This window comes from Monodelphis domestica, chromosome 2 (genome assembly GCF_027887165.1).
Source record: "Monodelphis domestica isolate mMonDom1 chromosome 2, mMonDom1.pri, whole genome shotgun sequence".
Lineage (NCBI taxonomy): Eukaryota > Metazoa > Chordata > Mammalia > Didelphimorphia > Didelphidae > Monodelphis > Monodelphis domestica.
This window is the reverse complement of record NC_077228.1, coordinates 411,016,393-411,044,143: the sequence shown is the minus strand read 5'-3', so window position 1 is coordinate 411,044,143 and position 27,751 is coordinate 411,016,393. Positions and strand designations below refer to the sequence as shown.

Here is a 27,751-nt window from a genome sequence, read left to right as displayed (position 1 = left end):
TTAGTCTTTTTCCTGAACAGCCTTTGAAATGGGAGATAGACCCACTACTTCCCCAGGTGACCTCTTCTACTTTGTTGTTATTCAGTTGTTTTTTAGTCATGTCAAACTTTTCATGACCCAATTTGGGTTTTTCTTGGCAAAGTTATTGACTTGATTTGTCATTTCCTTTTCCAGATCATTTTACAGATGAGGAAACTGAGGCCAACAGGGTTAAGTGACTCATAGGGTCAGATAGCTAATAAATGTCTGAGGCCAGATTTAAACTCAGGAAGATAAATCTTCCTGATTCCAGACCTAGCCCTCAATCAATATACCATGCCACCTATTTGCCCTTTGGGAGAGCTCTGTTTGTTAGGTAGCTTTTCCTTATATAAGGTGATATTTCCATGGGGAAGAAGTTGAATCCTTTATCATTAATTAGCCTTTCAAATACTTGAAATCAATTATCATGCTTTGACTCTTTTCTTTTCCAAGTTAAGCAATATATGAAGACTATCTATTGAGGCAAGAACGGGTTGCCATTTGCAATTTTGGAAGCATTATTCAGCATGAGGAAGTCATGGGGACAGGAAATTCTAAAGTTTCAGTATCTAGGCATATTTTGAGAACAGAAAGTTTTTAAGTGGAACTGCCCAAACTGATGCTCTCTAGGGAGAAAAAAAATGTTGCTAGAGGGCCCAATATTTAAAGGAGTGCTACTTAATGACTGGGGTGTATGGGGTGCTCAGGGAGGGGTAGTATCTCTGGTATAGAGGGCTTGTTGTGCCCTTCTAGGGCAGCTCTCCAGCCTCTGACCCCCACCTGACACCCAGCTCTCACTTGTGGCTCCCAGTAGCTACTAGCATGCGGCAGTGGCCACACCCCAGGCAACGGCTTTGACAGGCCGGCCAAACCTTGTGAGGGTAGCCATCGGGTCATTGACCCCTGGTGAACCAGGGCTTTGCTCACCCAGCATGTGAAGACTGCTTCGGCTGAACAGACGGAAGAAAACAGTAAGAAGGTTCTACGGCTGAGAGGGCAATGCAGCAAAGCACTGTGGAGTGCTTAGGGAATGTTGGAGCACAAAGGACAACACAGCCATCCAATGCAGCTGAGGAAGTCTCCAGACATAACAATTTTTCGTGCCACTGGACCCAGACTTCCAACACTGAGAGAGTGGGACTGTCACTATGCATTGGCTTTTCCACTTAAAATCTCTTTCACGCACAAGTATCTTTGTGCACACTCATCTATCCTAACCCCGTCCACCCTCTTCAAGACCTGCGGCGATGTGGGAGTGATGACGCAACAGGTGGAGGTGACCACTGGCAGTTGTAGTCGCGATCCTGCACGTAGGTGGCCCACAGACCAGTGGTCGCTCAGCCCTGTGGGCAGCAGGGACGTTCGGCAGCATCCTGGGCGACTGAGCAGCCCTCTCTAGGACAGCACTGCTCACCCTAATCAAGGAAGGGGACTAGAAAAGGTGTCCCAAACATTGCCTGCCCTACAAACACCCGGTCAGCACATCGTGGCTGGCAGGTCATCCCTTTAAGAGGTCAAAATCAAAGAAAAAATACAAAGAAACTCCTACTAGGAGCATGGAACATCAGGACATTACTTGATAGAGAGAACACCCCAAGACCTGAGAGAAGAACAGCTCTAATCAGTGAAGAACTGGCACGATATAACATCGAAATTGCAACCCTAAGTGAAACACGCTTACCAGAAGAGGGATCACTCAGCAAACCCACCACTGGATACACCTTCTTCTGGAAAGGTAGAGCCTCAAATGAAGACAGAATCCATGGTGTTGGCCTGGCCATCAAGACCAGTTTGATCAAACAGCTGCCAGACTTGCCTGTGGGCATCAGCGAGAGGCTCATGAAGATCCGTTTACCTCTCAGCAAAGACCGGTATGCCACAATCATCAGCGCATATGCCCCAACACTGACCAGCACAGAGGAGACCATCGAGCAGTTCTACTCTGACCTGAGTGCCATCCTGCACTCATTGCCCACAAATGACAAGCTGATACTACTGGGAGACTTCAACGCCAGCATTGGCCAGGACCATGAAAGATGGAAAGGAGTGCTTGGCAAACAAAGGTGTGGGCAAAATGAACAACAACGGCCTACTGCTACTCAGCAAATGCTCAGAGTTTGAACTCACCATCACGAACACTGTGTTCAGAATGGCGAATAAATATAAAACAACGTGGATGCACCCAAGATCAAAACAGTGACATCTCATTGACTACATCATTGTATGCCAGCGAGACATCCAGGATGTAAAGATCACTAGAGCCATGAGAGGAGCTGAATGCTGGACAGACCACTGATTGGTTAGAGCGACTCTTCAAATGCGCATTGCGCCTCACCATCCAAAACACGCCCAGACAGTTCGGGCATTTTACAACTTGAGTTGTCTTAGAGATCCATCTTATTTGCGAACATTCCAGTCCTGCCTGGACAACAAGCTGTCTGCCAAGGGAACACTCACTGGAAGCTCAACCGAGAAATGGAACCAGTTCAGAGACACAGTGAAGGAAACATCAAAGGCAGTCCTAGGCCCCAAACAACGCAACCACCAGGACTGGTTTGACGAGAACAACACTGCTATTGAAGACCTATTGATCAAAAAGAACAAAGCCTTTATGGAGTGGCAAAATAAGTCAAACTCTGCTCCTAAAATGGACAGATTAAAGTCTTTCCAATCCATGGCACAGTGTGAGATCAGGAAGATGCAAGACAGATGGTGGGAAAAAAAGGCAGAAGAAATCCAGCCCACTCCCTTGCTATCCTCTGACGGTGACACCCTCATAAAAGATAAAAAAGGCATCAGCAACAAGTGGAAAGAACATTTCAGTCAGCTTCTCAACCGACCCTCTTCAGTCGACCAAAGAGCCCTTGACCAGATCCCCCACAACCGCACCATTGAACAACTTGACGTCCCTCCTTCAATAGAGGAAGTCCAAAAAGCCATTAAACAAATGAGTGCAGGCAAGGCACCCGGTAAAGATGGGATCCCAACCGAGGTGTACAAGGCCTTAAATGGAAAGGTGCTCCAGGCATTCCACATAGTGCTGACCAGCATATGGGAAGAGGAAGACATGCCCCCAGAACTCAGAGATGCCTCCATCATAGCCCTATACAAGAACAAAGGCTCACGAGCAGCCTGTGACAACTACAGAGCCATCTCACTACTCTCCACTGCCTGAAAGATCCTCGCCCCTGTTATACTCAACAGACTCCTGTCATCTGTTTCAGAGCAGAACCTGCCTGAATCACAATGTGGCTTCCAACCAGATCGCAGCATCATCGACATGGTCTTCACAGTGAGGCAAATGCAGGAAAAATGCCTTAAGCAGAACCTGAGTCTCTACATTTCCTTCATAGACCTGACAAAGGCTTTCGACACAGTGAACAGGGACGCATTGTGGGTGATCCTCAGCAAGCTCAGTTGCCCAGCACAATTCGTCAAACTGATCCAGCTCTTTCATGTCCACATGACAGGGGAAGTCGTATCTGGTGGAGAGACTTCTGATCTCTTCAACATCTCCAATGGCGTGAAACAAGGCTGTGTCCTCACTCCGGTACTATTCAACCTATACTTCACCCATGTATTACGACATGCTGTGACCGATCTAGACCTGGGCATCTACATCAAATACCGACTGGATGGCTCCCTGTTTGACCTTCGCTGCCTGACTGCAAAAACGAAGACAACAGAGAGACTCATCCTGGAAGCTCTCTTTGCAGATGACTGTGCTCTCATGGCCCACCAGGAAAATCATCTCCAAACCATTGTGGACAGGTTCTCCACCTCAACAAAACTGTTCGGCCTGACTATCAGCCTCAGCAAAACAGAGGTGCTGTTCCAACCCGCACCAGGGAGGCCAACGAACCAGCCGTGCACTACAATCGACAGCACGCAGCTTTCTAATGTCAACACTTTCAAGTACCTGGGCAGCACCATCGCCAACGACGGGTCCCTAGACCACGAGATCAATGCCAGGATCCAAAAGGCCAGCCAGGCACTCGGGCGGCTGTGCTGCAAAGTCCTCCAGCACAGAGGTGTAAGCACTGTGACGAAGCTCAAAGTGTATAATGCAGTGGTCCTCAGCTCGCTCCTGTATGGTTGTGAGACATGGACACTGTACCGGAAGCACATGAAATAGCTGGAGCAATTCCACCAACGCTCCCTCCGGTCAATCATGAGGATCCGATGGCAGGACCGAATCACCAACCAGGAAGTCCTCGACAGAGCCAACTCCACCATCATCGAAACCCAGCTACGATGGTCTGGAAACGTCATCCGCATGAACCCACAGAGAATACCAAGACAGGTATTCTATGGTGAACTGTCAGCTGGACTCAGGAAACAAGGCCGACCAAAGAAAAGATTCAAGGATCAGCTAAAGTCCAACTTGAGGTGGGCTGGCATCACACCAAAGCAACTAGAACTCGCTGCCTCTGACAGAAGCAGCTGGCGAACCCACATTAACCATGCTGCCACCACCTTTGAAGATGAGTGACGTCAATGTCTTGCCGCTGCGTGTAAACGCCGACACCAGGCCACACCCGCACCTCCTGTAACAACTGGCGCCCCAGGCCCCATGTGCCACACACTCTGCACCTCAGCCTTTGGACTCCAAAGCCACATGAGGGTACACCGTAGATGAAACTGCACAAAGACAATAGTCATTCTCGATCACTGAGAGACTACCACTACTACTACTACTTAATGACCAATCAAATATTCTCATTAATTTACAACTACACTCAAATAAATACTTATGCCTGGGACCAAATAGCATATATCCAAAATCTATTAATATATATTTTCTTAACCTACAGTTGGTTAATGTGTTATTCCTAATGTAGTTCCATGATGAATCATTCCTAATCCAGCATGCATACTCAATATATTTTTATTAGCTTGTCAAGTAGATAACAGAAAAGCTCAATAGAACTTTTCAACAGAAAAGTAGGATTATTTGGTATGAAGTTATTCAGTAAACATTCTACTAAAATTCCCTCCCAGACTTTGTTGACATAGGACTTATTGGTTATGAACTAATCAGAGAGGTCTGTTGTGACTCAGTGGTACAAATTTATAATTTATTCTCCTTGTGAGAATTTGTTACTAAGAATGGACTCATGAAGTACAGGTTTTACTCTGAAATATTATCTCTCTATGAATTCCTCCATAATTTAGATGTAGCTAACCTATAAACCAGGAAACCATTCAGAATGAGAGTTGAAACCATTTTAGAAGCCTGAAATGTTCCTGTTCCATTAAAAAGGAATGCATGCAATTTGTATGCAATATGTAAATACCAGAGGATAATTATTTTTATATTAATAATAAATATAATAAAATTTTGCCTGTTTTTCTTCACAGTCTAAATTGGAACCCAAATCTCTAAAGTTATGCTTGCAATGTTAATATGACATATTTGTAATCCCTACCCACCAAAGCCTAAGCAAAATAATTAGTAAGAAGACTATTGGTAAAAATTATGGGAGGAAGTAACCAGTTATTTTATTTAGTGACACAAAATTTTTCTTTCTTTTTACTTTCCAATATTTATCAAATCTTACCATTCATCCTTATCAAAAGCATACTATTATTTACACACACAAAATAAGAAGTTGCTAAAAATGTATTGAGACACAAATAAGGCAAGTTATGGTGACATTTTAGAGTCTCTTTTCTTCTAAAGAAAATTTTCACATTTCTTAGAGCAAATGGAAGATATAAAACCCTTTCTGTTCCCTGACCATGAGCTGGGAGAGGATAATATGTCTCTCCCTGTTTGCCCAGACAATAATAGATTGAGAGCTGTAAGGGATAATAAAGAAGATCATCTGGCCCAAACATCTCATTTTATAAATGAGCAAACTGAAGCTCTGAGAAGTTTTCATTTGCCAAGGTCAGTTGTAATAAGTATCAGATGGAATTTGAGCCTAGTGACTCTGACTCTAAATCTAAAGCAGTTTCCACTGGATTCTTCCATTTGATACTGCTACCTTTTGCAGTCTTTGGCCCTACCCTATCTCTCTCTTTGTGCTCTACCTTCCCCTACTATCCCCTTTAGACATGCCCAGAGCATCATTTTTTATTATTGCTGAGTTCCCTACACACTGAAGTCATTTGCCTGGAATTTTGTCCTGAACAGTAATATATTGGAATATTATCCTGGCTGGTAAATAGAGTCAAGAAGACTAAATCTAATTTGTGCTTCTGATATATATTATGGTCAAGGATAAGTTATACAACCCTTCAGTGGCTCAGATAACTCTCCAAAAATATAAATTTCAGAAGAGAAGTTGTTGATATTCTTGGGAAGTTTTCTTATGAGGAGTTCTCAGCACTGATGAAATATTAGGTCTAGACAAAAAGAAAAGAGAATGCTACATTCTTATAGTATCTTTATCCTTGCAAAGCATTTCTACATCTGTTCTCCCATTTTAGTCTTAAATTTATCAAATTATCCTTGATAAAGCTAGTAAGATCATCCCTATTTCACACTGACAGAAACTAAAACAGAAAAGTTAATGGAATTCTGTGAAGTCACACAGCTAATTAGTGGCAGAGCCAAAATTAGAATCTGGGTCTCCTAACTCAAAAGTGCAAGGCTGTTTCCATGATGCTACCAATATTGGTTTATACAGGCAGGCCTCAAAATGTATATAGATCCCTTGCTTAGATCAGAATGGTTTCATCTACAAGAACTACTCTTCTCATACCACAGATCTTGTGGTTGATGTGTACCTTTCTCCTACTTGCTTACTCTCCCAATCCTGATGATTGATTCCCCTCTTCATTTTTTGTCCTAGGGATAATAGTTGCAGTTATTGGATAGGGAGACTAACATAATCAAATCTAGGGTTTAGGAAAATCACTTTGGCACTTGTGTGGAAGACAGATTGGAACAGGGAGAAACCTGAGGCAGGGAGTCCAATTAGAAAGATATTGCAATAGTCTAAGCAAGAAGAATTGAAGGCTTGAATTAGGGTAATGGTTTGTGAGTAGAACCTGGAACATATCTGCAAGAAATATTGTAGAAAATGAATGTGTTGGACTAAACAAATGACTGGATATGTGGGATGGGCAAGAATGAGTAACTGAGGAGAATACCCAAATTTGATGAATGGGGAAAGGGTGGTGCCTTCTCTGGTTAAAGGAAGACTGATTAGTGAGAGGGTTTATGTTTTGTTGGGGGGAAGCAATGTTCTGAAGAATCCAGGGACATATGGGATTATATATAGAGACTCACCTTGGCAAGTATAAGTGTTACCTTATCATTAGAGATTGGAATGTAAAGAGATCGGAGAGGATAGTATTAAAGGCATTTGAAATGAGAATAAAAGGGAAGAGAGAGCTATTATTCAAAGGCTTCAATATTTTTGGTGAAGTAGGGGCTGAGGTCTTTAGCTGAGAGAATGTAGGGAAGAATGGCACAGAAAGTTTGAGGAAAGAAGAAAAGGTTTGGAACAGTTGTTGTGGTGAATAAAAACAGGGAATCAATTAGGGAGGAGGAGGGTTAATTAACTTGAGCAAGTGAGGATGTAGTTGAGATTAGTCAGCATAAATCTGTAGAGGCTGGTCATATTGACCACAATTTTCTACAAGTCTATTCAGCATATGAGTAGAACTGAGGGACCTGGATGGTGGGAGCAATCTGAGACTGGGGTTGGGTAAAGCAGGACAAGGAAACAAGGGATTTGAGGAGAACAGATATATATTTGAATTGTGCAGTCAGAAAAATTTTGATAGACTTTGATATTCCTGAGGAATATTTTGAAAAACTTTTTATTGTTTTTCCACTACTGGTAATTCTTATTCTATGATTTTAGATAGATAGATAGATAGATAGATAATATATATCATATTGAGAGATAAGTTAACTCATATATATTTATTGACTTTTAAAAACCATTAATGAATTTTTTACTTTGATTTTATCCATTGAAAAATAATGTGATTTTTTTATTTTTGTTAAATTGAAGTTTAGAGTTAATTCTTCATTACAATATTAAATCCAAGCTGATAATCATAAAGAATTTAAAAATCTCTATCTTTTTGCTAATAATTCATTCAACCTTCCTGTGTTAATATTCATTAGTGAGAGTGACTTTTATTTTTAGTTCTTCCCTTTATCTCTCTGGTTTGCCTGTCAGAAATAAGATTATTTTTATATTTTTAGAAGGATATTGCCAAGGTATGTTTTATTTTAACAAAACAGTTAAGTTTATATTTGGGCTAAGTATTCTTTGAATTTTGGATGAAATTTGTTTGTACTGTATGGTTATTTCTAGCATGGATTTTTATTTTTCTTTGGGAATGCACATTACAATTGGTTCAGTTTTCATTCTCAACATCGATCTATATTCTCTTCTTTTATTGTATTTTGAATATAAAATCTTTTGCTAATTGCTTAATCAGTTCTCTTAGCATGTGTTTATGTTTGATAGTTTCATTTTTATCTCCTTCAATTTGTTATGAATATCCCTTTTCATTTTTTATTTTTTAATTTTTTATCTCTTTTGTTCAATCAAATTAAGTGTCCCTTCTTTTTAAAAAAGAACAGATTTTTAGTTTCATTTACTACATTAATAGTTGCTTTTCATTTTTATCATCTCATTATTTTTCAGAATATATATTTTTGTTAAATTGAGAATTGTTAATTTGCTGGTTTTCTATTTTTTTACAAGTATGCTCAATTGATTGATTTCTTTCTTTTATCTTTTATTGATATATGTTTACTGATATCAGTTTTCTAGTAACTGCTTTGGTCACATCACAAATTTTTACACATTGTCTCATTGTTATATATTTTGTACAAAAAAATTTGTTTCTGTTATTTGATCTTTGACTCATTCATTCTTTAAGGGTACATTACTAAATCTCTCTTTAAGGTTAACAACTTTCTTCATATTTCCATTATTGATTGTCACTGTTTTTGCATTGTGGCCTATAAAACTGGTTACTCTTTTTATCTTTCTGCATCTTTTCATGAGCTCTTTATGACTTTGCATGTTCATTATCTTAAAGGGCTAAAACTTCAATGCTTAAAATATGTATTTTATTTTTGATTCTTATTCAATAATTACCAAACTTCAGTCACATTTAAATTTTCTAATAATTTCTCAATTTATTTCTTTTCCTGTTAGATTTGTGTGGGTCTGAATTGTGTCAGTCCTTGATGATTTTGTTAGATCTTGTTCCTGCTGTTTTAGCTTTTGCTTTAATACTTTGATATGATGCCACATAGTGCATATATATTCAATAATGATTTTGGGGGGTTGTAAACATATTATTTAACTTGTTGAGGAAACTCCTACTGAGGAAACACCCTATACCAATATATAAGTACAGCTGTTCTTTAATTTGTAGTGTTGAATGTTGTTAGGGGAACTAGAAGTTAAGTGACTTTGTCAGGATCATAGAACCAGTCAGTCTATGACCTAACTAGAACATGAACCAGATCATCCTGACTCACAGGGATTCTATAGATTATGAAACACTGCCTTTATCAATAGTGTTACTATTTTATTATCTATAGTGACTTTAAGCAAACTTTTAGTTTCCCTGCTTAGCCTTCTTAAACAATTATTTTTTACTCTTGCCTTGTCTTTTAAGTTCATGATTGCCAACTCTGCATTTTAAAAAACTACTAATCTGAAATATAATACATTCTTCCCGAACTATTATTTTAACTCTGTTTCAATGTTCAAGTTTTTTTCCTTGGAAACATAAATTTTCATTTTTGAACCATTCTATTAATTCATTCTTTTTTTTTTTTGATGGGCCTGTTCATCCCATTCACTTTCCTGAATATGACTGCTAGTTGTTCTCCCCTACTTAATATGCAATTACAGTATATCATCTCTTTGCTCCTATTGTCCTCTTTAAAAAGAAAATAAAGTTGGAGTTGCAGCTGGGGGTGTGGGATGTAGAAAGAAGTCAACACTAATTATCCTTATTTCAGACACTCTGATCTTAATCCTCTCTTTTCTTTATCCTCTATATCCCTGAGCTTGTTTGTGACTCCCTTTTCTTCAACTCTACCATCTCTCTTGAATTTGTATTTGTCCCATACTACTTCCCTATTCATTTGTCCCATACTACTTCCCTATTCAATTCATTGCATTAATACACTGCTATCTTTCTTCTCACCCACTGAATCTTCCCTTGTCTAGTTCAGATTAGAATCTGCTTCATAAGTCCCTAATCAATTTTTACCTAGTATTTATATAATTTACTCTTTTTGGGTCCCAATTCTGAAAGAAAATTATAACACCTATTCCCCACCCCTCTTTCCTTTCTTCTTTTTCTTTCTCCTATCTTTCCCTAGTTCCTATCTCCTTCCTTTCACTTTCTTCTAGATTTTTGTGCCTTTAATCTTTCTCCTCTCCTCTCCTCTCCTCTCCTCTCCTCTCCCATTACCTCCTCTCTTTCTCTTTCTGTTGACTTCCATTGTCTTTCCTTGTCTTTCTTTCCTTTTTTTTCTCTTTTAAAAAAAACAGGCCCTGATTTTAGCTTTTTTTTAATATTTCATCGGTGTTTAGGTATAATGGTTTTCTGAATCTTCTCTCACTTTTGGGACAAAAGCACTTGATCATCACTTAGGATCTTCAAATTGGTTAAACAATATAGTATATTTGAATAAACCTAGGGGGTTAAAAAGTAACTTAAATATATGTATGAATGTAAAAAAAATTGGATTTTATTACATGAAAAGGTTTATAAACCTTTAATCTAAACATACATCTAGATATAATTAGATATATCCTTTTTTCTCTTACTTTAAAATCTATTCCTTCTCTCCTAGAAATAATAATATAAAAAGGAAGAAGACCTAAAATTCCTAAATATTCAAAAGATGGCTCTGAAACACACTAAATACAAGAATATACATTGAAGGAGAAAATATGAGGGATTCAAAGAGATGAGGAGAAAAGTAAAGGGTAGATCAGAAAAAAAGGAATGTGCCAGTCAATTGATGTTTCTTTGTAGTTATATCTCACTATACTTAGAGGAAGTCATTCTTATAATTTAACAATAAAATAAAAGTTTATCAAGATACCTACTATACACTGACTCCAAGTGTGTCAGCTTTAGTGAATGGGATTACAGTAGGGCCTTTAAAAAGCAGAGTTATGTGGAGAGAATACAGATTTAGATTTAGAGAGGAATTCATAGATCATGTTAAATAACCCACTCATTTTGCTTATGAGGGAACTGAGATATTGAGAGATTAACCAATAAGCTCAAGGCAATACAATATTAACTATCAGAGTCAGGATGTAAATCTCGACCTTCTGATTTCTACAACCAGTACCTTTTATATTACTATCTTGATGTATGGTTATAGAATATGATGAATTTGATTTTGTACATTTTTAGTTAAAGCAAAGAAGCCCAAGTGGAATGTGTCCAATAGTTTGAAATAAGAAAATGGAATTCAAAGAAATACTAGTGCCTAAATAGTAAATTTGGACTAATTTGAATAGAAGAAATAAAAAATGAAGTCAATGAAGCATATGAGTTTGTCAAGATAAAGAGTATATAAAGAGGAGAGTAGAGGGTGGAAGGCAGAGCTTTTCAGTATACCCACGCATAGAGAGGAGTAATTGGAAACAGAAGGAAATTGAACATCATCAGTACAGGAGACAGTCAGGAGAAGAATGAGGGTGGAGGACAGATTATTAGGAAGAAGTTGGAAGTTGGTCAAAAGTATCAAATTCTGATCAAAGATACTAAAGAATGAAGGCAGAGAAATAGAAGTAATTGGATTTTGTAATGAATAGTTTTTTATGATCTTGGAAAGAAAAGCTTTGGTAGAGTGATGGAGAGAAGCTAGATGGTAAGGGGGTGAGGTGGTAAGGAAGTATAGGTGGTTAAAATAAATTATTCTTTTTTGATGTGTAGCGGCAAAGGGAAGATAGAATATTAATTTTAGGAGGTTACAGGGGCAAGAGAAGAATTTTGCTTTGAGATAAGGGAGATCAAAGAATGCTTGCAGGCATAAGGAAAAGAGCTAGTAGGAAGGAAGAAGACAAAAGAAATAGAGGAAAAAATCATCTCTATAATGAACAAATCTATAGGAGTGGATGAGACTGTAAAAGGATTACCAAAGATGTAGGGAGCAAAGTCCTGGAGAAGAAGTAAGAGCACAGGTGAAAGATTAGGTTGAATGAGGAGGAAAGTCACCTCATACCACAGTAGGGAGAGTTGCTTTAGAAAGCAACATTAAAATGAATGATGTCATTCCACAGCCAAATAAAGTTAAAATAAAAGGAGGAAATAGGAACCCAACAATCAAAAAGGGAGACAACTTTCTATACTCTTCTATGAAGCAATTAAAAATTTTTCTATACTACATCATGATTTACACTTTCAGCAAAGTAATTTTCCTATTGCACAGGTCTAATCCCAACAGTCCCCTGTTCAAAAATAAAATGCTAAGTATAGTGCAAGATAGGAGAAACTTACTTAAAGCATAAGGGAAGATAAAACAAGAAAAAGGCTCCCCTACTGCCTACTGAATGAAATGGTAATTCCTTAGGCTGGCATTCAAAGCCCTCATTCTGGCTCTAAACTACATGTCTACTTTTATACCAAGGGTGCCCTTTTGCATAAATTAGATCAGAATCCGACTATGTTTCCCATTCTCATCTTGGTCTTTCTAGGGACTGACTTTTCACTTTGTACACCTGGAATACCTTCTAATCATTCTCTTTCAGGATTCAGCTTATATGTTGGGTCCTCCACAATGTTGCCTCTGTCTCTCTCCTTTAATTTCTCATGCCTTTTATTCTTTTTCTTTTATGCAATACTACTTTTCTTGTTTATATTGTCCATTATTTGTTTCTAAGCTTCATCCTTCTACTAGGCTGATCTCCTTGTCGCCCAATATTGTGTCATTTCATCTCGGTGGCCAAAAACAATGCCTTGCACACAGAAGAAAATAAATATTTATTTAATTAAATTGTTTGTTTAAAATGCATGTCAAGTGTCATGAAAATAAACGTTTATAAAATATCATGCCTTTGTTTTTATTCTAAGGCATTAAATCTGTGTTGAAACTAATAAAAGTGTAAAGTAATTTAGATAATGAAGAAACTTGTTAACATCACATTGTGACTAATTTTTGCCTGTTGCTATGAAAGAACACACTAACTTCCATGCCCACTCCTTAATACAAAATTATAGAAGAGTTATCAATCTGAATTGAAGGCTCCTTTACCTGTGATATCCACATATTCATGAAATCACAGGTTGAGGCAAACAAAACTTTTTACTTCAAGAGCAACAGTGAAACTAAAACTAGACAAAGGACTGACCAACACCCCACTTTGCCCTCTGTCCTCCAGTTCTCAAGAATAAAACCTCCAAAGCACAAAAGAGTAAATTGAGAAATAGCCACTTAAGAAGCCTACTATACCTAGACCCATGCTATCACCATGTCTATTATGCTGGAAATAGAAATGATAATAAATAAGTATTCATTATATATCAGTGCATTCTAAGAATAGCAAGAGAAGAATGAAGTTAGTAATGAATTTATCTTTCTATGACTGATAAACTTCAAACAGATATCCCTTTCACATTACAGGTTGAAGGGTGCCTTTGTGATCTGGCAAATCCTTGTAAAATTTTTTGGAACTCCTTTTAAACCAGAAAAGTTTGAATTTTTTCTTTTTCTCTTTTATGGGTTTTTTACAGTACCTTAGATGAATTTATGAACTACTAAACTTTTAAATATATTTCTATATTTCTAAACTTTGTGTGTCACATTTTGGCTTTCATGTTCTTTTTGAAAATTTTAGCTTTTTACTTACATTAACTTAAAAAAATAAATAGTGTGTATTTATGACATTAAAAGATAAAATATGTTGATATTATACAGTACCTTACATGTATTTTATGTATTGTTGGGTTTCTAAATGTTTTCTGATATCTGTTGTCCTTCATGTATTGTTTACGACTTCTGCAAAACTCCCTCAAAATTCTCATTTAATTTTTTATGTCAACCAGAGATATATCAAAACTGCAATGGTGAAAGTTATGATGTGGAAGGGATACCTGTACTTCATATAACATATGAAATGAAATTACATTTAAAATAAAACAATGTTAACATTGTGCAGGCTTGAAAGCCCTTTAAGGGACTATCCCATGAATTCCTTTAGAATTATTCTTACAAATATTTACATATTTCATATGGATACATATTTTATTTTATATTTTTTAAACCCTTACCTTCTGTCTTGGAGTCAATACTGTGTCTTGGCTCCAAGGCAGAAGAGTGGTAAGGGCTAGGCAATGGGGGTCAAGTGACTTGCCCAGGGTTACACAGATGGGAAGTGTCTGAGGCCAGATTTGAACCTAGGACCTCCCGTCTCTAGGCCTGACTCTCAATCTACTGAGCTACCCTGCTGCCCCTGGATACATATTTTAAATAAACTTTTGCATTGTTAAATCATTGTATTGCTTACTCTGAGCTGTAACAAAGATGGGGGCAATTAGACATAGTGCCAAAGTACTGAAATGGATGGTGGTAGTGGGTGTCCTTTGGGAAGATTTCCATTGGACTATCATTCTTGAATCTTGTAGTTAGTTCCTTCATTTTTTCTGGGTTCTTGCTTCCCATGATTTCCATTGCAATAATGTATCATGAATCTAATACTCTCTTCTTACCTAGACATGTGGATTAAGGACATCTGACTATGATTTGAGGGTTAGGTCAGACTCTTTGAGATCTCAACTTTTCCAAAGGGAAGGGATGCCCCTCCATGGGGTCTTAGACAAAGGCTTCCCCACCTCTTATCTTTACCACCACAAAAAATTTCCTCTAAGAAATTCATAGTTATGGTTTTGTGCATACTTAAACTGATGCAAAATTCACAGTATTTTTGAAACACAAAATCTTATCCCTGTTATATTGTAAGTTTCTTGAGGATAAAGACTGCCTAACATGTTTTTTGCAATTTTCGTAGGAGCTGGAATAATGTGCTACAATAATTGATTATTTAATAATTACAGATCATTGGAAGAATGCATAAATAAATGAAATAGCTTTGTGCTTTCCTATCAGCATGTATAAAAATAATATACATGTATATATCAGCATATATCTGTGGATATATAAATAAAGATGGGCATGCCAAAAACTGACTAGGAGGAGGACAGTAGGTTGGATTCCCTTTGGAAATTTCATAGAGCTTATAATGACCCCAAGATTCTTCTTGAAACATACCTTTATCATATTAATATTCTTCCATTGATGTTACAAGTCATATATTATTATAGTCTCTGGATAATTAAAGTTACAGGCTTTCTAGGAAGCTATGAAGAGGTATATGGAGGGAGTTAGAATATATTTTAAATGAAGAACTGTGCAGGAAGAATGGTGTTAAAAATAATGGGCAAAGAAATGTAGAATGAGATATAGATTCCCAGAAATGGCCAGGGGGTTGATTTAGTTTGCTGTACTTTATATATTTATTTTAAAAAGGGAGACTTCTACTACTTTAGTGAGTAATGATAAATATGCCAAAAAAAGATTATCGATAAAACATTGTTTTTAAAGTTCTGAAGAAAGCAAAAAAGTGTATTAATGAATACAAATAGATCAATTCTGTTCCCACTTTTTAAATGTAAAACATATATACATTTATATGCACATTCTACATGTGTATGTATATACAGATATCTTCCACAACAAATTAATGGATGTTTATTCTCTTATATAAGCCCATTTGGCCTGATGCATGACTCTACGTAAAGCATACATGGCATTTAATTAGAAGGGACATTTTGATATAATGGAACAGACACAAACCTGGGGTCCTAAAAGACTTGTATTAAAACCTTGAATTTTTAAGCTATGAGTACATAAGTAAGATACTTGACCACTCTGATCATCAATTTACTCAATTCTGAAATGACTCACTTCCCTTCATAATACTGTGATAGAGGAATGATCCAGAGACTTTGAAGGGCAGGGTTGGTTTGAGTATAATGGAGAAAGAATAGATGATTCCAGACTTCAATACCCTGTCCTTCAAAGTCTCTGGATCATTCCTCTATCACAATACACAGTCACTGTGAAGAAAATGCTCCCTAAACTTTAAAGAGTTATACAAATATGAGCTATTATGATGCAATTCTTATAGGATTATAGTGAAAAAACATGATTGTGATGCTCACTAATGTTATTTATGATAAATTTTTCTGCCAGTGATACAAGAACTCAATAGTTGAATTTACTAGATCTATGTAACAATTTTCTCCTAAGGCCATAAAAATTATCAAGTGTATTTTTAATAATTTTCCATGATTCTTTGTTATCTGGTACACACAGAGGTCAAGAAACCTTATGGAACTTGTTTACGTTTATATGTCAAAACAGGAGAAAAATAAATTGGTCCCTTAATACTCCATTTGTAGTGATAAATACCACAAATCCATTGTCCTGAATAACCAACTTGGAGGTCAATATAAATATTAACACTCTAGCAATGGGGATTGGCTCAGAACACCACAAGCTACCTTTCTACTTTCATTTGTTGGAGGGCAGATGATTTTCCCATGAGAGGGGCATTTGTGTGGGTCAGAATCTTCAAGAGCCATATTTCTAAGCAGAAACTTGGAAGAAAAATGATGAAAACCTATATCTCCTATAAAAAATAGCAATATTGGGTTGGAAGTAATGGGAACAAAGCATAGGAGAGATGGAAGAATCAATAGAAATGTTTATGAACGAGTTAATAAAATAGTCAGCATTCACAAATAATCAAAGGAAGCAATTTTGCAAATGCCTACATCAATAGCCTAAGAATCTCAGAAATCATATTGTTCATATCCACTTTGTTTTCCAGAAGAAGAAACAGACCCAGAGAGAAAACATATTTGCTGAAATTTACACAGCTAGTAAGCAACTAAGCTAAGACTTGAAGGTCTTCTCTAAATTTTGATTTTGCATACCTTTTATTGCATTCTATCATTTTCTCCATATTTTAGCTGAGAAAATTGAGCCCTGGAGAGGTCAAGTTTCTTGTTTATAGTCACCTGGCTATTTAATGGCAGAGAATTGGGATCAAAGATCAGGTAGTTCCATTATAGACTAGGTTCAGTGTTCTTTCAACTGAACTATGCTGCCATATTATTTATGTCCAAAAAAGTTTTATATACCATCTTACCATGAATGCAAATGACTTTGGGGACTTGGACTTTTTTTAACCCTCTCTGAATCCTGGATTCCTGATTTAGCCAATTCTTAAAGAGTTATAAGCCTGCTGAGATGATTGCAAAGGAATGAAACAATTCACTAATTATTCAAGTTACCATTAATATGACTGTATTTGAAATAGTCTAGATGAAAAGCTTTACTTCCTTTAATAAGACTTTCCTATATAAAATATTCAAATTGTACTACTTTGAAAGACATTAACATCTTAGATTACTAATAGCCATAAACCAATTTCTTCCTAAGTAGAAAAATTATACATATATGCATATCTATATACACATAAATTACAAATAAATATGCATATTTTAAACTATGGAAAGGATGTTAAGTACCTCAGTTATAGAGTATAATTTCACTCTTCCTCTTTTTCCCCCTCTTCCCTCTCAGTCCTAAGTTCCAAGCACTTTCAGAGGTAATATTCCTATTCAAAGTTGCCTCTCAAATAGATCTACCTTCCTACCTAAAAAATGAATTTAATAAAGAGACTAGATAGGGAGCTATTTCCTAGCTGTGCTACCCTAAACAGTTCACTTAACTCCTATTGCCAAGCTCTTACCACTCTTCTGTCTTGGAACAGAAACTCTGTATCATTGCTAAAATAGAAAGATGGAGTTTTATTTCAAAAAGGAGTCTAGATAGAACAGCCATGGAAGATAATTGCTATGCTCTCTTATACTGTTGCAGAATAACTACTTAATTTAGAGGAAGAGATAGTTCATGATGGGAAGATATGCAAAAGGAGATATTGAGTGATTAACAAATTCCCCATCATTTTTATTTATTTCTCTTCAGTTACATATCTCCATGCAATGTGCTTGAAGGAAAATATAACTAGCTATGTGTACCAGTAGAAATATTGTTGGAACATAAGAAAAAAATCTATACTGATAAAATGATAGATTCTTTGGTCATGAATTTCTGTACTCTAAGGCACATCATTGAGATCAGAGGCATGAGATTTATTATCTAACCTACCTATAGGCAGTTGCATGTGGGGCATTCCAAATATCCCACTAATATTTAATTTTAATAATCACTTCTCAGATAATTATGGTTCAAGCAAAGTCCTGAATGGACTGCCTCCTCTGCCTAGTTTCCTTCCAGCCCTATGCCCCATGACAAGTAGTCTTTGCTTTGACTTGAACCTGGCTCACACCTAATTCAGACTTTGGCAGATTAATTAGCAGTCAGGGAGGTTTTACCAAATGGAAAGTTCCCACTGAAAGCAAACTTGGTCAATTTACTTTTAACATTTTTAGGGCAGATCTGCTTCTGAATGAAATGCTAGAACATGGTCATTGTACTACAATTGTATATATCATATATGGAAAGTAATTTAGGTATGCAAAATTAGAGGTGATTCAAGGCTGCTCTTGCTACTAAAATAAACCAATAAAACAAGCTATTTGAAAATTCCTGACGAAGCAAATATATATCACTATTTTCAATCCATAAATTATTGCTAATTAGCATGGAACCAATTAAACAAGTAGTCACTGAGTGCTCCCATGGCCAAGTGATGATAGTAAAAAGATGTTTTGTATAATTATCTCCCTTCAGCACACACAGGCAAAGTTTAATGTCTAAGCTTTTCTCATCTTGGATTATTTTTCTCCCTTGCCCCCAGGTACATGAAATTTGTGTGTGTGGACACGGTTAAGGTATCGCCAATAATTCATCACTGATTTTTGCCTCCCGTGGTTGAACTGAGTATAAGTATACTCTGAAATCAGACAGTTCCCAATTTCCCAAAGTAAAAGAAAAACCCTGATAAAGGAACGTAAAGGTTAAGAGGCAGCAGCTAATAAGACCTAACTGTAGGCTGCCACTTGACCCAAAAAGATGCTTGAATTTATCAGAGAAGATGCCAGTGAAGACATATTACTGACAGGCTTCTTTGTTTCACTAAACAGTAGTGAAAGATAGAGCAAAGGAAATGGAGGAGCTGTAGTTATGCGTTTGCAACACACAAAGTCCTTGTTTTCCCACTAGGCACTGCAGAATAGCAATTGTCCATTCACAGCACATCCTCTGCATTTCAGAGCTAATATTTTTGCAGTCCTTAACTTGGTACATTGGTGTCTAGTGCACTTAATTTTTTTAACCCTTTGCAATTCCCTGAGTGAGCTGTACTCTGCCTGGTACTGCTGCTTATGTGACCTGATTTTTAAAGGCTTCTGTTCTATGAAGTTCAGAATGGAAACTAACTAACTAAATAAAACAAGTGCTATTTTGTAAGCACAGTAACATATTCAGATAGTTTTTGCCTTATTTATTATTGCATAACTGGGTGTGGGGTGGAGAGGATCACCCCCTTCAGATTATTATCACTTAACTGACACATATTTACTATGCATTACTTGAATTTCACTAGGAGGATTTATTATTAGGATAGGATTTATTTTTTTAAGCAAAGTCCCTAGCAACAGTGTCTCCCTCAACACATATTAATACTATGCCACCTAAACCAATGATTTTAGCCCAGAGTTAACAATCATCCTGGATTCCTGCAGTACTTACTTTGTTTATTATACTTGTATGTATGCACTCTCTGTCCTATACAGTGATGTTTACTGTAACACTGCAATAGTCATTCAGGCCAGACCACATGATGGATTGAATCTATATGTCATTAAAAAGCCATCCGGCTCAATCATTTCAGTCCCTAATTCAATTTCCTACTCTGTCTCCAACTATTGCAGGAAAAGACTATTTGCAAATTTGTGGTTTGAAAAAGGAAGCTGCTTTTTCTATGTCTTTTTTTTTTAAATAAATAAACCATTTGGCATGTATGCAAAAGGTTAGTTCTTGACTTTTGACTTATTCATCCAAAACATCTTGAAAATGCAACAAGGTGATGAAGTGAAATCTGACGCAAGGATTAATTATTCTGACACACTTTCTGAAGGTTGGCTTGTTTTCTGAGAGCCCCTTACCCTTTCTTCCCATTAAAAATAACTTTAAGCTGATGGCTGTAATGAAAACCCCCAAACAGTAAGGGGAAAGCACTCTTTGCTTCTCCATTTTCTCCTGTTGTGAGTCCCCCTCTCACCCCAAATACACACACACACACACACACACACACACATACACACACACACGCACACGCACGCACACAAGCAAACAACTCAACTCCTGGGTTTCTGTTGCCTCTCAAAAATAGGACCAATGGTAGCATAAGAACCTTCCAGGAGGAGAGGAGTCACCGGTTTTCCGCCCAGCGGACGCTTGGGGATGTTCCCAATATCTTCCTTGACCCCCTCTCACTTAGTCAAGAATCACCCTGAAATGGTTAATTCAGGAACAAGTGAAAATGTTCCAGTCAGTTTGCAAGGGGGGCGCGGTGGTGGTGGGGTATTCAAAAGCTTGTTGCTCTAGTAACAACCACAGGCAGAAAATGTGTGTGTGTGCGCGTTTGTGTGTGTAATCACTTAAAATAAAAACGCATCTCCCCCTCGCAAACCCCCCCCCCCCCCGCCCCACTCCAGCCCCAGTTCTGTGACTCTTTCAAAAACAAACAAACACGCATCAAGAATGCCGCCTGCAGTGGCTGTACATACCTCAACCATTAAACAAGACATTTAACCATAGTGGCAGTTCTGTGACCTTTGAATGCCGTGAAATCTCTGAGCGGTGCTGCTTGTTCATGAAGACTTGTGCTGCAGGATCCAGCAACTTCATCCAGGATTAGGAATGGAATTAAGGTTAAAAAGAAGAAGAAGAAGAGGGAAAAAGAGAAAAGAAACCAACAAGCCAACCAAAAGCCCGCGCGCACACGCACGAGATGGGAAGGAGCAGGGGAGGGGGCGAGGAGGAGCAGGGAGCGGGGCTTCTCCCTCTCTCCTCTCTTTCTCTCACTCTCTCTCTCACAGTCCACTTTTCTCCCAGGCAAGTGAGTCCTGGGCTGGGAGGGTGAGCCTTGGTGCAGTCTAGCTGCTGCTATTGCGGCTGCTGCTGCTGCTGCTGCTGTTGCTGCTGCCGCCGCCGCCGCCGCCGCCACTGGGCTGCCAGGCTGCAGGGCTGCAGGGCTGCAGGGCTGCTGCCCGACTGCTGCCGGGCTGCTGCCTGGTCCGCTTCGATTCTCCAGAAGGCCCTGCTAGTCTGGGAGTTGCTGCTGTCAGTCGCCACAGGCAAGGAAAATCAGAGACCCAATCCGCTTCAACCCTGGTAGCTTTTTACTGGAGTGTAGCCTTTACTGTTTATGTTTCCTCATTTCAGAAGTGACGTCAAGGGTTTAGTTTTTCCTAGACATGTGCTATTAATTTTAAAGTACTGTACTATGGGAAGAATTTGGGACAGTGATTAGACAGTATCCCCCACACACCAAGGAGTCCGGGAAGCCTTTGACAAGTTCAGGTTGAAACCACGCTTGCATACATGGAGATAGAAAAATACAGACAGGTATAGACAGGCAAATACTAAGTAGAAATAGAAATATTCATTAATAAATATAGTTAAAGATCTGGATATTCACATATACACACTTACGGTACACAGAGAGTAACAGACAGATTACTAGGCAAATATATATTGACATATCTAGATAGATAAAGATTTAGTGAGATATATAAACATATATGCATATGCAGACAGAAAAATCTAAAAGCAGGCAGAAACAGAACTATAGATACATATATGTAGAAATATAGAGACATAATTATACAAATGCACATACATATACATAGACAAAAATATGGACAGGTAGAATATTTAGGCAGAAACAGAAATATATATATGTATATATGTGTGTGTTTATATATGTGTATATATATATATCCAGAAACAGAAAAATTCAGATATAGAGATAAGCAGAAATAGAAATATATGTCGATAGATAAATATCTGTAGATACAGATATATATGCATATACGTATTTTTCAATTATCTTTTAGATATACACTAAGATGGGAGGACAAAGTAACAATGAGAAAACTCTAAACAGAACTGTATCCTGACCTATAGTTATTAGATGCTATATAGCCTATATAACCACTCACTAATGTCGCTCATTTCATGAACAACTTCATCTACCATTGCTCTCTCCCCTAAACAAAAGAGATTCCTTAAGAGAAGTTTTCTGGTGGGCAGAGAAAGAGCCTCCATCAGAAAGCCTGGGGTTCAAGTCTTATGTCTGATTCTATTGACTTTGTGACCTTGAGCAAGTTACTGGACCTCTTTGTGAACTCAGGTAACTGTGAAGACAATTAAGGTGTAGGATAGTTGGAGATGTGCATTAATGTCAGGAGTATTCTTCACTGAGAGTTCCTTCCCCTAATTGAATTACAGGCCCAACCAAACACACACATGTATACAACATGTATACAATTAGCCTTTCTTTCCATGAAGTCAGCATGGTGCAATGAAAAGAGTGTTGAGTTTGCAGTCAGAGTCTCTGCATTAAAATCTGTGGCTGCTATGTATAACCTGGATGACCACAGGAAAGTCATTCCCTTTCCTTGGGATCAGTTTCATCAATTGTAAAATGAGAAGATTGGGCTAGATGGCCTTTGAGATTCTTTCCAAAACATCTACAAATTCTGCAAATGAGATAAGGGTTCACATTACCTGGAGTGAAAATATGAAACTAAAATTTTTTAGTGTCTGGCCCTTGTGTTTTTTCTATCTTTCCTTTCACTCATGTCTTGGGATGAACATGCCTTGTGCCCCTGGACAGCCCTTCCTGAGAGTCATTTGTCTCATCCCCCTGCTGTCACTTCCTCATCTTTGACTTTCACTTTGGAAATGAATTGGGGGGTGGGGGAGCTAGAGACATTCTGTATTTTTTCAATTTCATTTTCAATTGTGATCTTAATAATGATAGAAAACGGAAGCATTTCAATATATAAAAAGAACATGAAAGAGGCTTGTATAAGAAACTACCCCTCCCCTCATCAGAGATATACTCTACACCACCAGCTGCATAAGAATATTGAATATTCCTTCTCAAGGTATTTGATATCATGCTCTTTTCCCCATTCCCTCAACAGATTACTATTAGAAAAACCTAACTTTGATTCTTTATGCCATACCCCTTTATTCTACAATGCTAGCATTATGCCAGCTAGGCAACTTTTGATATTTGGGACATATTAGCAATTTTCCCAATTATCCTATTTGCGTTTTATCTGTTACATGACAGTCCTCTACAAGAGATGCATAATGCTCTCTTCAGGCCTCCTTCTTCCCTTCAGTTACGCCTTAATAACATATGTATTTTGGAAGCTGCAGATCTTAAAACATTTCTTCCCTTTCTGATTCAATTGTCCTTTTCTTAAATAATGGACTAGAAATGAAGGGGAAAATAATATTCCTTATTTACTGTAACTTGTTAAATTATAAGACAATAGATATTCCAAATTGTTCACAGATGTTCTGTATGAATTTGGTCTATTCTATCTTTTATTCCTGGTTTCATCACAAGACATATTTCAACTTCCCCACAGAAAACTATGGAAACACTAGCAAATCTATTCTATTCATATCTCTTTGTGTCCTTCCAGTTCCATCTAAAAATGTTCTTGGCATGATCTGACTTAGTACAGATTCATCCTAAACTTTTAGCAGATTCATTTTCTCTTCTACTCCTTTATACGGTTTTGTGAGCTGGTGTTCCTCATAATCTTCCAGCATTGCCTTCTATAATTTTTGAAAATAATTTTGTGTTCTAAACTTTCTTTGCCTTTGGCTTTCATGTCTTTCTTTCAGCTTGGAATGCAAGGAAATTGTGTGTTTCCTGACTAAATTCTTTTGACCTCACTGTAACCATTACTTTATATCAATTAAATTGGCTGTAGTTTGTACCAATGTCTGGTTTTATTCAACTCCCATTTTTGATAGCAACTGCTTGTTTGAATAAATTGTATTGGATTTTGGTAATTTAACAATGTTTGCTTCTTATCTTTATTCCATTTGTTCTAATTTGCTATTGATTTTGGTGTGTGCTCGCACTAGTCTGCATATACTCAACTAATTCTGAAATCATTCTTACACTGATAATGGGTTATTTCAATTTTTGGTGATACTCTGACTTCTTTCTTGTTCTTGTTCTTCTTGTTCTTGTTCTCCTCCTATTCCTCTTCCTTTTTTTTTTTTGCTTCTATAGGAAAAGACTGTGTGCTATCTCTCCATTTAGCTGCAACTATATCATGTCTTCTAGTTTCATTACAATAGTAATGCTAATGTAATTGTGACTTGGTTCCTTGAGAATAATATTAACATTTTTTATTGGATGTGGAACTCACATTTAGAGTATGTTGATAAATCAGTGTTTACAAAGCTAAAATTTATGATCCTTAGAATCTTCTTCCCCCCTTTCCATCTTTTTTTCTGTCATTATTAAAGAAATGGAAGAAAGATACACAGGACTTAGGATCACTTTGGATTTCTCTTTGTTTTATGGATTAATTTCATAGAAGCTAACCTACTATTTGTATCTAATCTGGCTTTTTAGACATCAGATAGTCAACCAGGTCTGTGCTCTGAGCCTTACCTACTTTGGAACACCTACCAAAACATATGCTCAAGAACTCAGTAGTCACTTCCCCAACAAATGAGGTTTCAGAATACCTTTGGAGAGTAATGATTGGTGTCAGAAGATCTTATTCAAAGCCTACTTCTTCTTTTTTTTTTTAAACCCTTACCTTCCGTCTTGGAGTCAATACTCTGTATTGGCTCCAAGATAGAAGAGTGGTAAGGGTTAGGCAATGGGGGTCAAGTGACTTGCCCAGGGTCACACAGCTAGGAAGTGGCTGAGGCCTGATTTGAACCTAAGACCTGGTTCTCGATTCACTGAGCTACCCAGATGCCCCCTCAAAGGCTGCTTCTGATGCTTATTACCCTTCTGAATTTGAGCAAATCATTTTTTTCCAGTCCTTATTTTCCTTGTCTGTAAAATGAAGGATTTGGACTAAATTGCCTCGTAACTAGCTTTATCATTTTATGGTTAATAGAATGAATAAATGTTGCCTCTTTTAGGGTCAAATTCATTTGAATAGAGAACTCTCAGACACATGATTTCTTGTCACATAAGACTTAAACTTCCACAGTTAAAACTTGAGATAATTTGTTAAATGGATAAAAATATTTGGTGCACCTTCTGGAATGTTTCAAGTCATGCCACATGGACATCTGACATTGTTTAATTGGTAGTCAACCCTCCATTACAATATGGTTTGGATTTCTAAAAACCAAAAAGGTTCCAAGACATAAATGCTGAAGCAAGACTGCTAGGTGATGCAGTAGCACTATTATTCTCTCTCTCTCTCTCTCTTTCTCTCTCTCTCTCTCTCTCTCTCTCTCTCTCTCTCTCTCTCTCTCTCTCTCTCTCTCTCTCTCTTTCTCTCTCTTTTTCTCTCCCCCCCTCAGTCTTTTGAGAGGCCTTGTGTCTATATATATATAATGAATTCCATCCTGAAGGAGAGAGTTAGGACTAAGCATGTTGACAAGTTGAACAATAAATAATTTGACAAAAATGAAAATGGCTATGTATTTTTTAATTTTTAGACATGACTATATATTTAACAATGATTTATTTCTGAATCAGTCATGCATATTCAGACCACTCTTGACTATGTACAAGTCAGATGTGTTTAAGTAAATGCCAGAATTAATATGAATGAAAAGAAAAACTAGAAGAAAATGTGATTTAAATTTTAGACAACTACAATCTGTTGTATATGAATAAACAATTGACATCTAACATGGAAAATGCATAAAAGGGCAGAGATTTTAATAAACTTAGCGTTTCTCTGCTATAAATCAGTTGCCACATTGAGGAGGCCAAAAGAACTTAGAAACTTTATCACTTTGCAAGCATTTCATCTTACTTTGACAAACAGACATAAAATTAGTTAACTAAATATGTTAGGGGTAATCTAAAACTGAAATCATCATGTTGTAAAAGACTGATAAGCTCAAATTTCTAGAAATTATGACAAATGAACTAAGGAAAATCCCAAATATATTAAGGATAAACTTCGGAGAAAGGTCAAAAGTGGATAAAAAATTCAAGAGCTCTTTAACTATTTCTATAGCAAGTGCTCCTTTTTTCCCCATGGACACTAAATTGTGTGGAATACCTTCTTAGATCAGTTCCCATAGGAAGTATTATTTCTACTCTTTTTTCACCATATTATTTTGTATTTTGTATTTACTTATCTGATTGTACACTGTATAACTCTGTTGGATTTAAGATTCTTGAATACTGGGACTATTTTTAACTTTTGTCTCTATCTTCAGGTCTTAGGACATTGATTTTCACATAGTAGACACTTAAGAAATGTTTGTGAGATGAATCAATAAAATATGAAAAGACAAGGAAAAATGCCTTTTTTCTTTCAATATTTCATATATATAATGTATATATAAATAACATTTAAGTATACAATATAACATAATATAATTTATAATATATTATAAAATAATTAATGTAAAATAAGAATAATATTATAATATAGTTACATTTTAACTCCATTCCCCCAAAAGTAAACAAATTCTCATAGCTTATTCCCATGTGCTGGGGATTTGGTATTTCTAACCAAATATTTTTCTGGGGAAAAACATAAAATACAAGTTAAACATCTAAGGTAGCTGATTTGTATACAAACTTTTCCCTCCATTAATGTGTAAGCATCTTGAGGGCAGTTACTTTTTAAATATTTTTTTGTGCATGTCTCCACTGCTTTGCACAATGCTTGGTACATGGTAAGTACTTAATAAATGTTTGTTGATTGATTAAACAAAGAATGACCAATGGGTCATGTTTACTACATATGTGTGGTTTATTCCGCCCTCTTGACTCTGCGCCCAGAAGTCCACATCAGCAATTTGTGTAACCCAGGGCCCAGAACAGCTGAAGAATGGGTTCAATCTTGGAATCATCTTTCTTAAATTTCACTTTCTGGCTGATTTTGTTTACCCTTAGAATTTCTCCTGGATATATTAGAATCTGGTTTGTGTCTAGGTCTCTACAACCAAATGAGAAGATTCCAATAAAAGTTCAGGTTGCCTTACCTTTCTATATTAAGGCCATGCTGCATAACTCAGCTCCCACTTGCTCCAGGTATTACTTTGTTAGATTCGGGACATTTGGTCTTGGAACTCCAATGCAGAGTCTTCTATCATTTTGCTATTGCTTTTTCATTTCCTCCAATTTATGTTCCTGAATTTTTTAGCTTTTCTCTAGAACTCCAAGATATTCCATTGTTACCTTCAACCACTACTATCTCTACTATCTCTATGACCTCATATTGTTCCATCCACTCCCAGATCAGGATGGTTCTAAGGAAGGTATTTTCCTTCATTGCTGGCTTACAAGGCCAGTATTTTTGTTAAATTACTTGGACTTTGTTCTATGGAAATTTTGGTTCAAGTAAATGATCTTCATATATACCTGCTAATGGCATAAAGATAATAATGAGTGAAAAATATAGGATTGAGGCTAGTTGACCAATAATAATAAAAGGTTGTTCTACTGGTTGTCCTCCAATTCATGTAAGGGTTAAAAGG

The 27,751-nt window shown here is 37.0% G+C and overlaps 1 protein-coding gene across 3 annotated transcripts in view; it reads right to left on the bottom strand.

Moving 5' to 3' along the window:
• Window positions 1–27,420, bottom strand: part of PDE7B (phosphodiesterase 7B) — a 461,779-nt gene extending 434,359 nt beyond the window's left edge. For 2 of the 3 annotated variants that reach the window (XM_007484607.3, XM_007484606.3), the window contains exon 1: window positions 27,257–27,420. Coding sequence is in view for 1 of the 3 variants with exons in the window: in XM_007484605.3 (XP_007484667.1) it covers window positions 20,806–20,826 (21 nt within the window). In the remaining 2 variants the exon portion in view is untranslated. Of the gene's footprint in view, window positions 1–20,805; window positions 21,623–27,256 lie in introns of those variants that run through there. The other variant, XM_007484605.3, reaches the window with a different exon arrangement.
• Window positions 27,421–27,751: the final 331 nt, after the last annotated feature.